The 14,975-nt window shown below is 55.1% G+C and overlaps 1 protein-coding gene across 2 annotated transcripts in view; it reads left to right on the forward strand.

The window, feature by feature from the left end:
• The window catches only part of STX8 (syntaxin 8), a 258,686-nt gene extending 244,641 nt beyond the window's left edge, over positions 1-14,045 (forward strand). For both annotated transcript variants that reach the window (XR_007123565.1, XM_047709078.1), the window contains one exon: positions 13,871-14,045. Coding sequence is in view for 1 of the 2 variants with exons in the window: in XM_047709078.1 (XP_047565034.1) it covers positions 13,871-13,938 (68 nt within the window). In the remaining variant the exon portion in view is untranslated. The remainder of the gene's footprint in view (positions 1-13,870) is intronic.
• Positions 14,046-14,975: the final 930 nt, after the last annotated feature.

Genomic DNA, 14,975 nt, shown 5'->3' on the forward strand with positions numbered 1-14,975 from the left:
GCACAGGGACGGGACCCGCGGGCAGAAAGAGCTGCTGCTTAACGTGGGCATTTTCACACAGTCATCCAGGCTGTTGGGGAATTTTGCATGAGTGCACATTTCAAGATCTCTGTGATAGCATGCTTCAAAGTGACGGAGGGAGGTCCCATCCTTCTCAGGGGTCCCCCTTCCCTGGTGTTGGTGTCGTGTGGTGGGCAGATACGGCGACGCTGGCAACCAGAGTGATTCGCAGACAGGATGCAGACCAGAGCATCTTCTCTTCAAAGAGTGCAGACTGTGAAGGCCCACTTTTGTAGCCAGAACCATTTCCAGCAGGAGTCAGGGCAGCCTATGTCCACTGAGTACGTGCTGTGGGCTGAGGAGCGTGCTCAGCACTGAGCATCCCACCTCGTTCCGTCTCCGTGGCAGCTCTGGGAGCTAAGGGCTAGTGTCCCCCCGATTTTAGGCACCGAGGATGGATGGGGTCCCTTCCCCAGAGCCATGGTGTGGATGCCGGCCGGCCGATGGTTCAGCCCATGCTGCCGCTCCCCATGTTAAGCTGGACCCTGTGTTCGTACATACATGTACATTCTCCCCTCTGTCACTTGGCCTCACAATTGGGAAGTCACACACACACACACATACCCCCACACACATACACACACACACACACACTGTGCTGGAAGTCGGGGCCAGCGAGCTTCACATAGCTTACTGGTGACCATTTGAAAGCAGGGATGACCTTCAGAGTACACTGGAACTCATGTTTCTGCCTCGGTGACAGGGACAGGCTTCGCCGCCAAACCGAGGGACCATGACGTAGGTTCTGACTCTTTGGGAAAAGGCTCCGCTCTTCAAAGCAAAGGACCGTGTGGGGCGGCTCTCTCCAGCCCTTCTTTCTTCTTCCTCCCATGGCTCTTACCAGTCACCTTTCTTCTCTGTGGCTCTTGGTTGTACATGGCCTGTGTCATCTTGGAGGGCAAAGGAGCGCTGAGGTTGGGGGACAGAATCGGGGGGACAGACACAGCCTCGCGGTTGACAGAGCGGCTGTCCGCCCGATGCCCCAGAAGTGGCACTAGCGATCCCCCTGAAATGCATTCACCCTGATTCTTCCAGACTTCTGGTGACCCCTGGCGCTTACTCCCTCCTCCTCCTCCTGCCACCAGAACCTGGACTTCCTTTAGATTTTAGCAAAGAGCAGCAGGGTGGGGGGGCAGTGCTACTTGAAAGTGAACCCCTCCCCCAAGAAAGGCGGCAGTCATCTGTTTCTGATGTTCATTTGGGCACAGAGCTGTCAGAACGGGCCATGTGGGGAACCGCCGCCGTCAGAGAAGCCGTGTGCGGCTCCTTCATGTCAGACCACGTGTTAAACCACACGTCCCCCAAGACCGCGTGGCTTCCAGCCTTCACCAGCTAGGGCGCCCTGTCCTGGAAAGTGCCGGGGACCCCCTGATAAGGTCGGCCTCGCCAGCCTGTCTTCTCTGCGCTCCCTGATCAGTTCGCTTTCTGTTTCCACGTGTCGTGACGTCACCCGTCATTCCAGCCAACTTCTGTCATGTGTTGTTGCTGACCTTACCTGTCACTAGCGTTCACCGGTGGCCGTTCCCTGTTGCCCCGTAGGAAGGCACACTCATCTGACCCGCAGCGCATTTCGAGATCCCACTGCGGGATGCCAGTTTCTGGAAAGTATTAGCACCCCTTCCTGCTTTTGCCCCTAGAGCCGGAGGGAGGGGATCCGTGCCTCTGAGCTGCCAGCGAGCACTCACCTCTCTGTAGCACTTTGCATCTCTGGGTTTTGTCTGTCTTCACCCGCCGTACCCTCCCAGCAGTCAGGCACACGCAGGTGCACACATGCATGTGAGCACACACAGGCGTAAATAGACACTCATTGAGGGCAAGGATTTTTGTCTTTTTGTTCACTGTTCTGTCTCCAGTGACTAGAACAGTGCCTGGCACTCTATAGATCGATTGATTGATGTTTGTTAAATAGATCGACATCCAGGAGTGCCTGGGTGGCTCTCTTGGGCATCTGCCTTCAGCTCGGGTCATGGTCAGGTCCTAGGATTGAGCCCCACATGGGGCTCCCTGCCCGGTGGGGAGTCTGCTTTTCCCTCTCCCTCTGCCCTTCCCCACCTCCCCCCCCGCTCATGCTCTCTCTTTCTCTCTCAAATAAATAAGATCTTTGTAAAAATTCAGTCAAAATCCGTTGTAGAGAAGTAGAATCTAGAGGCTCTGGGTATTGTTTTCAATTTCCTGGCGACCCAGGAGTGGGAGCCTTCTGTTGTCTTGTCGATCAAACATTTACTGAGCACGTCAGCCCGTCACGCACGTGATGAAGATAGAGTGCCTAGCACTGCTCACAGAGACAGACGTGGCTCTCATTAGGAGCACAATGGTGGCCGGAACGGTGTGCGTCCACAGTGTGGGTCTGCTTGACCCACACCCTCCACGGGCCCGTCCACAGTGCACTCTGGGGCAGGAGGGGTCCCCAAGGGAAGGGCTCCAAGCAACTCACTCACCCCATGCAAGGGGTTCTTGTTCGCCTCGTTGACAGGAGGGGGGCTCTCCTGCCCCGACCTCTGCTCCCAGTTCCTCTTGTCCCAGAACCCCCACGCGTATCCTGCTCACTCTGTCTCTTCAGGACAGCGCTGATGGCGTTACCCTGAGATCGTCTGTGACGTCACTGGAGGCGTGACTGCGAGAGAGTGTCTGAGAAGGCCTCTTGCTGGGGAGCTATTTCCTTACATCGCACTTCCATGTTCCCAAATAATTAGAGACAAATAGTTACTTTTGCTGATGATCTCTTTCCTGAAAGGTCCCAGTTAGAAGTCAGAGGAAAAGGGGCACCTGGGTGGCTCAGTGGGTTAAGCCTCTGCCTTCAGTCCAGGTCATAATTTCAAGGTCCTGGGGTTGAGCCCCGCGTTGGGTTCTCTGCTCAGCATGGAACCTGCTTCCCCCTTTCCCTGCCTGCCTCTCTGCCTATTCATGATCTCTCTATCTCTGTCAAATAATTAAAATCTTATAAAAAAAAAAAAAAAAAGAAGAAGAAGTAGTCAGAGGAAAGGGCTCTGGCTCGTGTAGGTTAAAGAATGTGTCATTTGTTTGAATGCTGTCAGGTGACTAGCGAGATTCCAAAGGATAACTGAGCCAGGAAGAGTCGGAAGCATGGCCCAGCCGGGGACTTCCGGACCCATTTTGTCAGCCACCCGTCCACGGTGTCACCATTGTGGTGACTGAGCCCCAACAACGCTCAGTCCAAGCTTCGCAGTTCCTGGAGAGGAGAGCCCCGGGGGCCTCACATGGCCTCACGCCAAGTTGAACAGATACGTAGCTGTCCCCACCCCTCCCAGGGGGATGTTCTCCTGGGGTTTGGAACTCAGAGCCTCGGTTCAAATATACTACTCAGTGGGCTTCCACATCTCGGTCACATGATTTACTTAAAAAAAAAAAAAATCAGAGGACCCACCATCTGCTGTATTGAAAAAGTAGCCTCTGGACGGCCGTAGCTCCGTGTCCAGTCTTTCTATACCTGACTTAGAACTTGGGCTGCAGCCCCCTCTGGTCGCCCGGCCCGGTCTCCCTAATTGATGGCAGGTGACGTCTCCCAATGCAAACAGCACAAACGGAGGGGTTTGTAATGCGGAATCTGTAGCCCGGGTGGAGCCATCCAGAAATCTTTGGACACTTAGTCAAGAGGGAATTGTCAAAACAAGATATCCATAACAGAGTTCCTGACTGTCTTTTCAAAGGCACTTGAATTTCTGCCAGATTCCAGACAGGCTCGCTTTCCCAGGGGGACCCCGTGGCACAGCGAGGGGATATCTTAGTCAATAGTGATGCACCCGAGAGCGGGCATTAAATTATTGCCCTGATGACTCAGGAGAGGCGGCTTTTGATGGCTGATGGGAAGGGTCGTCTCTCTACAGCAGAGTTCTGCTGTTGGATTGTGGTGATTTGCTGGACCGATTGGACATCGGGGGAGGGGACTGTAACACTTTCGGAGCACGGATGAGGCCGAGGAACGCGTCTGCACCTTCTGTGCAGGGAGCAGCGGGACTAGCCGAATTTGTGCATACCCCCTCCGAGGAGTGCTGTCATCAGCCGAGTGTTCTTGGTTTTTTTTGGTGGGGGGCTGATTTTCTGCCCCTCTCCTGAGAGCTGGGGCCCACGCAGAGCCACACACATGTCTTTGCACCCATCGGACCTGACCCACAGAAGGTTCTGGTGCGAGGAAATCTAGCTCTCTTGGCCAGACCCTTACCCTGTGGTCAGATCTGCCCAGGGTCGGCTGCCCATCAGAACAGCCCGACCCACAGGTCTGACCCCTTGGTCAGCATGATATGCTCTGGCTGGTGACATGCGCTGTCCTGTCCCAAGCAAACATCAGGTGTTGGCCTCACAGGGGCCTCGTGGCTGTGACAGAGACGCCTGATGCCCAGTGAGGCACAGGTCTGGTCCCTGGAGCTGGGAGCCCGGGAACCCGCCTTCCCCTAGGCCTGCAGCCGGTTCCTCCTGGCTATTACAGCCTTAATTCCTTTCAGTTTCCTGCTTCGGGGCAAGCCCTTCTTTCGCCCCATCCCCCACTCCTGTCAGGCCACCTTCCCCATTCCTGCTTCCTGCTGAGGCTGCTGGGTCTCTCTGGCCCCCAGATGTCTCCCCACACCATCCTCCTTCCCCCTAGTCTCCCGCCTTCTCTCCAGAATGACGTTCTTCCAGGTTGTCTGTGGACGCGGCGCATTACCTCTCATCCGCATTGAGATGGGGTGGCAGCCTGGGGACCAGGGAGACGGATTGTCCCCCAGATGGGGCCTGGAACTTCATAGGGCAGGGTGAGGAAGGTGCCCCTTTCTCCTCCCCTCGTCACCCCAGCACAGATCCGGGACAGACCCCCTCATGGGACTCCGGGCTTACCCCTTCCAGAGCCGCTCCCGAAAAGAGCACAGTACCTTCAGGAAGCTCATCTTTCCCGCAGCAGCCAGGGTTTGGTCACGTTGGCCCAGGGTGCTGTCCTGGGGCCATGATTCTGTCCAAAGGTGGAGACAGAAACTCAGAATGACATAAATGCCAAGGCAATGTTAAGATCTGTTTCATCTAAATTTTCTTGGTTTTCGGTCAGAACCAAAGCACAGGCTAATTCCAGGCCAATCCTTTGCCTTCTCGTGTGTTTCTCTGAGTCTGTCACTTGGCATCACAGACACGGCCTCCCACCGTCACCCAGGTTGGCTCCCCTGGTGAGCCCGGTCCCCGGCCAGGCCTGGCCCCGCGGGGCTCCCTCCCAGGGAACGTGGCCGTGTGCCCGGAGCTAGCCGGGCTGTTGGCCTGCAGCCTCCCTGGGGCTCCCGTCAGGGCAGGGCAGGGCTGACCTCTGAGCCCCCACTTCCTCACCTGCAAAGCAGGGGGGGAACTGTTGCTTTGCCTGCCCCGCTGACTCCTGGTGGGAACAGCACAGGACCGGGGCATGGCACGTTCTGAGCCCACGTCTAGCGGCGTGACAGCTGCCTTTCCTCTGTGTTCCTTCTGTTCTCGCCGCGCTGCCGTTATTCGTGATGCCTTGTGCTGGCGCCGCTGGGGTGCCCGGTGTCCCCCACCACCCGCAGGGCTGATGGGCTTCCAGGGCCCAGCTTGGCTTTGAAGTCAGGCTCTCTGCGGGCCTTCTAGGTTCCCCTTGGGTTTGGTTTGTACATCTCTAAGTCCTCGGGCCCATGACCCTGGCCTTGGTGCTGCCCCTGCTCTGGCCTGGCCCCCTCACAGGGCCTCCACCCCCACCCCCAGTTTATACCACCACCACCCCACCCCCCGCCAACCCTAGGGCCCTCTGCTCCTGTCACCTGGCGTCCGCTCAGCTGGCTCCACTCACCTTCCAGCCTGTGCCCAGCCCAGCTGCCCTTCCTTTGCTCAGGACCCGAACGGCTGCGGCCAGATACCCCACTCTAAACTTCCAACCTTTCCTGGATACCTGTCATCACGGCCGAGCTGTGGCTGGAACGGGACTCCATGTCTGCACGGAATGCCACCCAGGTGTCCCCTCTGGTTCTGCTCCCCTCCCTTCCCTTCGGGATGAATGGCATCTGGGCTCTGTTGTCAGGCCGTGAGCCTGGCTCTCTCCGGGACATTGTGCTGCAGGTGCTGCTTGGAGGCCCCCTGCTCGGGCCGCAGGTCCCAGACGCAGGAATAATTAGTGTCATCGCTCTGCCGGTAAAGGGCCACCAGATTCGCCCAGGGAGCCTCCCGCACCTCATCTCACTGAGTCATCCCCATGCACCTAGGAAGTTGGTATCCGGGGTTTTCACAGAGGGTGAACTGAGCTCACCATAAAGGCATGGAGATCGGGCCTCCCTGACTCCCCAGGCCAGCACCGCTGCCCCCACACCAGACCGCGCCATCCCTGTTGCTGCAGATCATCCAGCCTAATGGAAGGAATATTAATATCTAACACAGGCATTGAAGGGTGGAGGGGGTTAAGGGCACTGGCCTGCCTCTCGGAGTGTCTCTGGCTCCAGGGGCAGTGAGCTGCCAGCCTAAAGGAAGCAGGGTCCGTGGAGGGTCCCAGGCTGTGTCCCTGCAGAGGGTGACAGGGGGGCAGAGGGCAGAAGCAGAAGGAAGAGGGGGACGGGATGTCTGATGAGGGGACGGAGCCCACCAGAGCTGCCCAGGGGGGTTCACCCTCCAAAGGAGAGAAGAAACCCTGGGGATGTGTTGAGTGCCAGGTGAGAACAGAACCAAAGTCAGAACAGAAGAAGACTCACACTCAGGTTTTTAATGGAAGCGCTGTTTGCGGAACTGCGGCGGGAAAGCGGAGCAGCAGGGGAGGGGAGCCGCTGTCCGTGGGCCGGCTGAGCTCCAGGCTGAAGGCAAGAAGGCTGTTGGGGAGCCCACCCCGTGCCACCTCGCACCCAGCTCCCGTGTGGGGTCCCAAGGGCACCCGCCATTCTGTGCCCTTGGGTCTGATGCTCAGAATGTAAATATCTTCACCTTCTCTGCTGGGTGTCTACTCTTTTCTCAGTTTATTTGCCCAGTAATGGGATTAAAGGGAACATTTACATGAACTTTAGAAAACAAATATTCCAGTTTTGTCTTTTCTCTGGCTCGCTCCCCATCTCAGCTCAGGAGTCTGCTGCAAGAAATCTGTTTGATCAGGGAGAACCCACTGCTTAATGCATAAGCAAATGTCACATGTCAAAAGGCACCCCTGGGAAAAAACCCAGCCAGCCGCGGGGGTCTTTCCTAGATGTCTAGGCTAGAGCTCTGGACGCTGTTCGCAGTGGGAGAGGTGATTGCAGGAGCAAACGGTATAGGGATGCGGGGACAGTCACAAGCAACCAGTGCTGCTCTCCTGTGATCAGATCAGGAGACTTCAGATAATGAGGCCCTTTGCATGCCCCTCCCTGCTACCCCGCACCCCTATTCTCCCACTGTGCTTAGCCCTGCATCCCTACAGCTGAGCACTGAGGGGGAAGTGGTCTGTGCTGTCTGCTCTCACTCTCCCAAGAAGACAGTCCATGTTCCTCCTCCTCCTCCTTTTCCTCCCCTTCTTTTTCTGCCACTTCTTCCTCCTCTTCCTCTCCTTCTTCCTCCTCTCCCTCCTTTTCTTCCTCCTCCTTGTCTCCTCCTCCCCTTCCCTTTTTCCTCCCCTTCCGTCCTCCTCTTCCTCTCCTCCCTCCTCCTCCTCCCCTTCCTCTCCCTCCTCCCCTCTCCCCTATGCCTCCTCCCCTCCCTTCTCTTCCTCCTCCCCTTCCCTTTTGCCTCCCCTCACTCCTCCTCAAGCACCAAGAGCCATGACCTAGCCTCACCCGGGGCAGATGCATTGGCAACACAGTGCCCGTTACTTTGCAGGTTTCCAGTGTTTCACTGGAAAAAATACGGGCCATGAATCCCAAGGAGCACTCTTCAGAAAACAGCACCGTTCTGGAGAGAACTGCATTTCATGCGCCTTCCCAGTCTGAAAGGACTTCGTTTTCCTACATCTTTCTTTAATTGCCACGAGCTGGACTTGTAAATATTGTAAGTGGTTGAGTACTCCCCATCTGGTGGACTGACCAAAGGAAATGGCCATTTTTTTCCACGATTGGGCCTCTGGCGCCCATGCCTGGCCCTGAGAGGGGCACCTGGGTGTGGGACGGGCAGCAGCGTGGCGCACGGGAGCGCGTGGGGTTCGGCAGGAGGGGTGCCGTGGTCAGGAGCCTCACCAGGTGTTTCTCTGCCTGGGGTGGGGGTAGAGAGCCTTCATTGTTCCAGAAGTTGGCAGGTTCCCAGAAGTTCAGCTCTTTCCTCGTTCTGAAATGTCACACATCTCTGTAGCTGGGGGACAGATGAGCAGACCCCCTGAGGTTTACGTACCACTCTGAGGCAAAAGAAGGAAGTCCTCTCTCTCTCTCTCTCTCTCCCCCACCCCACTGTGACTGAATACTATTCCCTTTGGCCACATGGTCTCCTGCTGCAACCTCTAGGCCACAGTCACTTTCCTGTGTCTCCAGGGCTGGAGGCTGTTCCCTGCCTCTGTCTTGAAGGAAAGGCAAATCGCCTTCTGTGTGGTGGTGACTTGTGTTAATGATTCTTTATCTCTGATGCTTTTGATGGAGTGGGAGTGGGAGAGGAAGGATGTCTGGGGTTCAGGATGCAGGAGAGGGCACAGGTGAAACCAGACTGGCCACCATCAGATCTTTGTGCTGGTGCAGTACACCCGCCCGTCCACTTTCGTCTCTGTTTAAAAGTTTCCACCATACAGACTGCAAAGGAGGGAAGGAGGAAGGAGAAAGAAAAGAGAAAACCGAGTCAAAGCTCTGTATCCCTGTTTTTGAGTCCCAACGAGCCTGGGGCCCCTGTCCCTGAGAAGCCCCCCTTTGTGTCGGGGGCCGGGATCCCCCTGCACCGGCTCCACGGGTGCAGAGAAAGGGGATGAGGTGGAGCTGGGTGGGGAGGGTCCCACCTGGATTCCCAGGCTGGTTCCCGCATCCACGTATTCTGTGCACGGTGCGGCTCAGCCCTCTCTGGCTTCAGAACAAGCCTTGGTCTCTCTTCCCGAAACATCCTCCAAAGAAGAGAGACTCCATTCAAGGAAGGTGCCAGAGCCGTGGCCTGGCTCCAAGAAGGCCAGACTTTTAAAGAGAAAGTGTTGCCGTGTGGGAAGGTCTGTGAACACCTGCTCTCTGACCGGGAGCATCCCAAAGGCTGCGCTGGCCTCAGCTTGTCACACTGTCACTTGCCGTCTCGAGAGGATTTCCTCACTTGACGGTCCGTGCACACCCGTTTAGCGAAACCTGCTGAAAATGTCGTGGCCAGAGGGCCCCCATTTGCTCCGAAAGGCTTGAAAATATAAAAGACGTACCTGTCACTCGGCTTTAGAGCCCCTCTCATCGCCGGACGGGAGCCCAGTTGAGCCCATGACATCAAGGTGCTCGCTCTCTGCGTTTCCGGCTGTCGCGGGTGTCGGGGTGCCTGTGTCACCTCTCCTGTGGCACGTGTTGTGTGACTCAGTGTCCGAGATAGAATCATTGCCGCCTTACAGAGGAATTGCGGTATTAAGAGTGATCTAGGAGGCCCACCCACCGGGCTACTAAACTGTCCCATCAAAGGACTCCCAGCCCAGAAGCTTCTGTCTGGCCTCCTGGTGTCTGTGTGGTGTCTCTCGATTGGCACCTTTAGAATCTTCTCTTTCTTTGGCTTCCTTGACACATGTTCTCAGCTTCTCTCTCTCTGTTGGCTGTTCCCGCTTTGCCTTTCTTAATGGTTCTTCTCGTCCCTTCCCGATAGTCGATACACTGATTCATTTGTATATATATTTAAAAACAAACAAAAAAAAAACCAAAACAAAAAAAAAACAAAGGGTCTGGGGGACGGGGCATGTGAAGGGGAGCTGGACCGGCACAGCCCCTGTGTTGGACTCTCGGGGGTCCGTGGTGGAGACAGACAGTGTCTGAGCACCTAAATCATGACTGAAGAAGAGGGTACTGCGCGGCCTTGGAAGGGACAGCCCAAGCACGGTTCATGGAATGCCGGGGAGGAGTTCCTTGAGGAAGTGACATTGACACTGGGTTCTGGGGAAGAAGTAGGGAGCACGTGGGCCAAGAGGGGCAGGAAGGAGCATCACCCTGGCCATTGAGGAAACTGAAGGGTGCATGTCTGGAGCCGGCGCAGAGAACGGCTGCTGGGGTAGCTGGACGCAGAGCGTGCGAGGCCCCCCGTAAAGAGTTTGGGTTTCTGCTGAGGCCTCTGAGAGTTGCAAGGCAGCCAGTAACCTGATCCGGTTTATGCATTGGGCAGAGCGGGCGGCAGGTGGGCCCAGGTGGGAGGCAGCGGTAGCCACCGGAGCCTGAAGGCCCCTTCCCTGTGATCGTGTATGAGCTCAAACCTGGCGTGTGGTTTCTTCTTCTCAGACAGTCTCTGTCCTCCTATCTCCTTGCTCCAGTCTCTTGTTCCGCTGTGCTTGTCGCCACCCGCTGTGAATCTCAGGGGTCCTGGTGTCAGCCTCGCCATCGGCCACCCCCTTCCCTCCAGTCCAGGACCCCTGCTGCTGCACAACCAGCCTCTGGGCCCCAAGTGTTCCCCCAGCTCCAATCCTGCCTGAGCAGCCCTAACTGAACACCATGTCTTGTCTCCCATCTTTTCTCAGCACCTAGGCCTCCCCCTTGTCTTTGGGGTTACCCCGCACTCTGGAGTGCTAGCAGGTGCCCTCCAATACTCCTCAGTCCTTCTGTGTCCTCCAGTTCCATGCGGGGTCCCTGATCCTAAGCAGGACGACCTCTCAGCCCAGCCAGGAGGTGGTGGGATTCCTGCCCAGGGGGAGCTTTTGGTCAACATGAAGATATTTCTGGAGGCAGAAATAAATGAAGAGGAGATTTGTTCTTCTGGCTCTGGCTGGAAGATGGGCTGAGATAACGTTCACCCGTGCACACTCGTGCATCTTACTACACACGTCCCAAAACGCGAGATAAAATATCACAGCCCGCCCCTCAAATGCTGATGCAGGGCCAAATTGACAAGGAAGAGAGGAAATCCCCAGAGGAGAGAAATGGGAGAGAGAGCTGGAAACCAGAGCCTGCATGGAGGAACCCAGGCTGCAGCTGGGTCGTTATCGGCCCCAGGATGGAGAGCAGGGATCCGCAGACTTCTGTGAAAGACCGGATAGTAAAGAGTTTAGGCTTTGCAGACCACAGTCGGTGCATCACAGCTTCTCTTTGTCTTCTTTGACAGCCCTTAAAAAATGTACAAACCATTCTTGGCTCGGGGGTTGTACGAAAACAGACCAGCAGCTGGGGGGCCACAGTTTGCTGGCTCCTGATGGAGAGGCTTGGGTTAGTGTCCATGCGAAGTTGGGGAGAATTCGTAGGTCCCGAGAGAGGGTACTTGCAAAAGATCAGATCATTAGAGAAAAGGGGGGTATTAGGAAAAAATCATCCACTGGCTGATGAGATGACAGGGAAGCCTGCTGTGTATTTTTATGTGCCTTCTTAATATTTGACACTGTGCCCATGCTGTGCTTTACAACAGTTGAGTTTAAAGAGCACGCCACTTGGGGTGCCTGGGTGACTCACTCGCTTGAGCATCCAAGTCTTGGTTTTGACTCGGGTCATGATCTCAGGGTCCATGAGATCGAGCCTGGAGTCAGGCTCTGCCCTCAGCCGGGAGTCTGCTTGGGATTCTCTCCCTCTGCCCCTCCCCTGTCTGAAATAAATAAATAAATGTTTATTTTAAATTTTTTTAAAAAGATTTATTTATTTGAGACCGAGAGAGAGCGCACAAGTGGGGAGGAGGGTCAGAGGGAGCGGGAGAAGCAGACTCCCCAGTGAGCAGGGAGCCTGACACAGGACATCTTGTGATCCTCAAGATGACCTGAGCCAAAGGCAGATGCATAACGAGCTGAGCCACCCAGGCACCCAGTAAATAAATCTTTAAAGGATAAAATAAAATGCTCACTAGTTGAACTACATTGAACCCTGGAGGCCTGTGGAGGGAATTCAGGGCATCTATGAACTGGGTGGGAAAACTGAGATACAGCCTTTTCTTCAATTAAGAATGCAGGCAATGAACCACATTATTGTTTGTAGTCCTGGTGGCTTTGTCACCCGTAAAAATCATAGGTATTTTCACATCAAAATGCACTGTATGATTATCTCAAATTTTTAAAAATATATATTGGATAAGCATGTTCCATTGTAACCAGAAATTTTAAAACACATCTCTGAGTAATTGTTGGGCCAAAGAAAAAATTGCTGAAAAATCTAAAATACATAGAACTTAGAAACTAACAGCAGTGAAATTATTTCCCACCAAAAATTGTAGACAGGGGCAGCCGCCTGCCTCAGTGGATGGAACGTGCAACTCTTGATCTCAGGGGCATGAGTTTGAGCCCCATGTTGGGTGTTAGAGATTACTTGAAAATAAAATCTTAAAACAAAAAGTTGTAGGTGTAGAGGGATAATATTTAGAAGAAAGATGGAAAATGAATGAGCTGACTTTCAGTTCAAAGAACAGTAGAGTGAATCCAAAGAAAACCTATGAGTTGTAGGATTAAGGAATACAGATGCAGAAATTAAAACAGGAAATGAGGCGGACATGACCAACAGCATCAGAACCCGTTCTTGGAAGAGATGATCAAAAGAGGCACCTTGAGGCAGCGCTAATCAGGAAAAGGAATGTCCAGATATGCCACGTTAGAGACAAAAAGAAGAGCACAGGTACAGCCTAGTGTTCTAATTCTAAGAGAACGTAATGAACGGTTTTATACCAGTATTTTTGAACACTCAAAAAAAGTGGGCAGTTTCCCAGAAAAATCTAACTTAACAAAACCGAGTCCAGAAGAAGGGAGAGCAGAACTCCCAGTGTGGGAAGTTGTCCGAGGGTAGGGTGAGTGTTGAGGACACACTGAGTGACCGTTCATCCATTTATTCAACAAATGGGCATTGAATCTGCTCCAGGCGCCATCATGGAAGCTAGGGGTGCGCAGCTGGTGATGTAATCCCACCTCCATACCTTCCATCACTTCTGTCCAGTGGAAAGTTCATTGATTGTCCGACATGGTAGCTGTTGGCCACTTGGGACCCTTGAGCACTTGAGATATGGTTAGTGGAACCAAGAAACTGAGCTCTCTACTATATTTTATTTTAATTCATTGAAATGTAAGGAGCCCCATGTGGCCAGTGGGCATTTAGTTAATAAGATCCATAATGTGCTAGGGGGGCTTCCTGTAAGAGCATCGGGAGTTGAACTCCTGGGACCGGCCTTTCTGGAAACAGCTTCTCCGTCTGGGGGCCACAGAACCACGCGATCCTACACATTTGAGTCACCTGTTACTTCCTAGACACGTTCACTTGCTTTATCTCGTGTGCTCCTTGCTTCCCTCTGGGGGCTTCAGTAACTCAAGAGACCCTTGAGAGAGCAAATGTGTATCTAGTGCTGACTTTGCAGGAGTCCCTCCTTTGGATATCTATTTTTTTTTTTAATTTTTTCAGATTTAAATTTTTGAGAGAGCAAGAAAACAACAAATGGTGGCGAGGGCCAGAGGGAGAGGGAGAAGCAGGCTCCTCGCTGAGCAGGGAGCCTGACCCTTGAGGGACCCTGGGCTGGCTCAGGTCCCCCAGATCATGACCTGAACTGAAGGCAGACACTTAACCCACTGAGCCACCCAGGCGGCCCTCCATTGGATGCTTTTGCCAATGTGTGACCTACGCATCTTGGGTTCAAGATGGCAGAGCCATGTAGCCAGTGGAGACAATGGATTCTAGATTTAACCTTTCCCTGCAGACCCTAAAGCCCTTTGCTTTCTTGGTGTTTCATCAGTGCAAGCCGAAAGCAGAGCCGCATTCCCCCGTCCCCCGCAAAGGTAGGTCACAGGCTACGTCATGCCCTTCCAGCATCAATCACTGAAGCCGTCTCTCGTGCTTGTCTTTTCCAGGGATGATCATGGTGATTTTGCTGCTACTGGTGGCGATCGTGGTCGTGGCCGTCTGGCCCACCAACTAGTGGCAGTAAGGGGCGCACCAGCTGTGATGCCTGCCAGAGCTGCAGAGAAGCCTAGCACCCAGGTGGTACCTGAACCCGCTCTCAATAAACACCCGCAAAGCTCTCAACTGCAGCTGCGCGTTGCGTCGATAAAGCCCCCCCGCCCCCCCCCCCCCCCCCCCGCAAGCTCTGAACTGCGGCTGCGCGTTGCGTCAATGGGCCCGTAGCAGGGAGGCTCCAGGGCCGCAGGCCCAGTGCGACCCGTTTGCTTCTGGCACTGGTCATTTGGGTGCCAGGCCCAAGTGACCATGCCCCATGGCTGTGGGATGGTTCCGGCCACCCCGCAGTGTGCTAGGCGTCCGTCTGCTTGGGGAAGTCGTGTGCCCATGAGGGAGACGGTAAGTGAACAGCCGCGGCCCAACGGGGAGGAGTGTGTGAGTGCGCACCTGTCACCCGCCCAAGTCCGCGCTCCCGGGCTTGCTGCCATGACGCGGGGACATTTGCGGGCTCTACTTTGGGAACTGCCTTCAGACCCAGCAACTCCCGCTGCTTTCTTCAGTGACCGGGCTCCGAGCCCCCAGACCAGGTCTGGGGAGTAGGGTAGGGGTGGGGAGGCATGGGACGTTATCGGGCTGGAAGGCACCCGTTAGGGTCCAGAGAGGTGTGACTGTGACGTCAGGAGGGCAGGGCCTTTCTTCGACTCCTCCACGGGCTGCGAGCACCCCGTGTGTGTGAGTGGAGGGCGCTGCATGTGTGCGTGCGCGAGTGCCAGGGCCGAGCGGTGCGGTGGGCGTCCTGAGGACCCCGGCCCGCGGGAGCTTCGGGGAGTTCCGGGTTGAAAGATGCCCTCTGTTCTGGGTGTCGAGAGAACAGGGTGGCTAGCTGGCCGGGCTCTTGCTCTCCCTGGCGGAGGGGGAGAGAATTAGGGTTGGCGATGGGGCCCTTCCCTAAGCCCGAGGTTTCACTGAGGAAAAAGGAGAGAGTGGGCCCGTGGAAGGGGAATCCCGGGGTCTCCTGCCCTCTGAGGGCACTGCCCGACCCTCCGTGGGCAGAGATGG

Source organism: Lutra lutra, chromosome 16, assembly GCF_902655055.1.
Source record: "Lutra lutra chromosome 16, mLutLut1.2, whole genome shotgun sequence".
Lineage (NCBI taxonomy): Eukaryota > Metazoa > Chordata > Mammalia > Carnivora > Mustelidae > Lutra > Lutra lutra.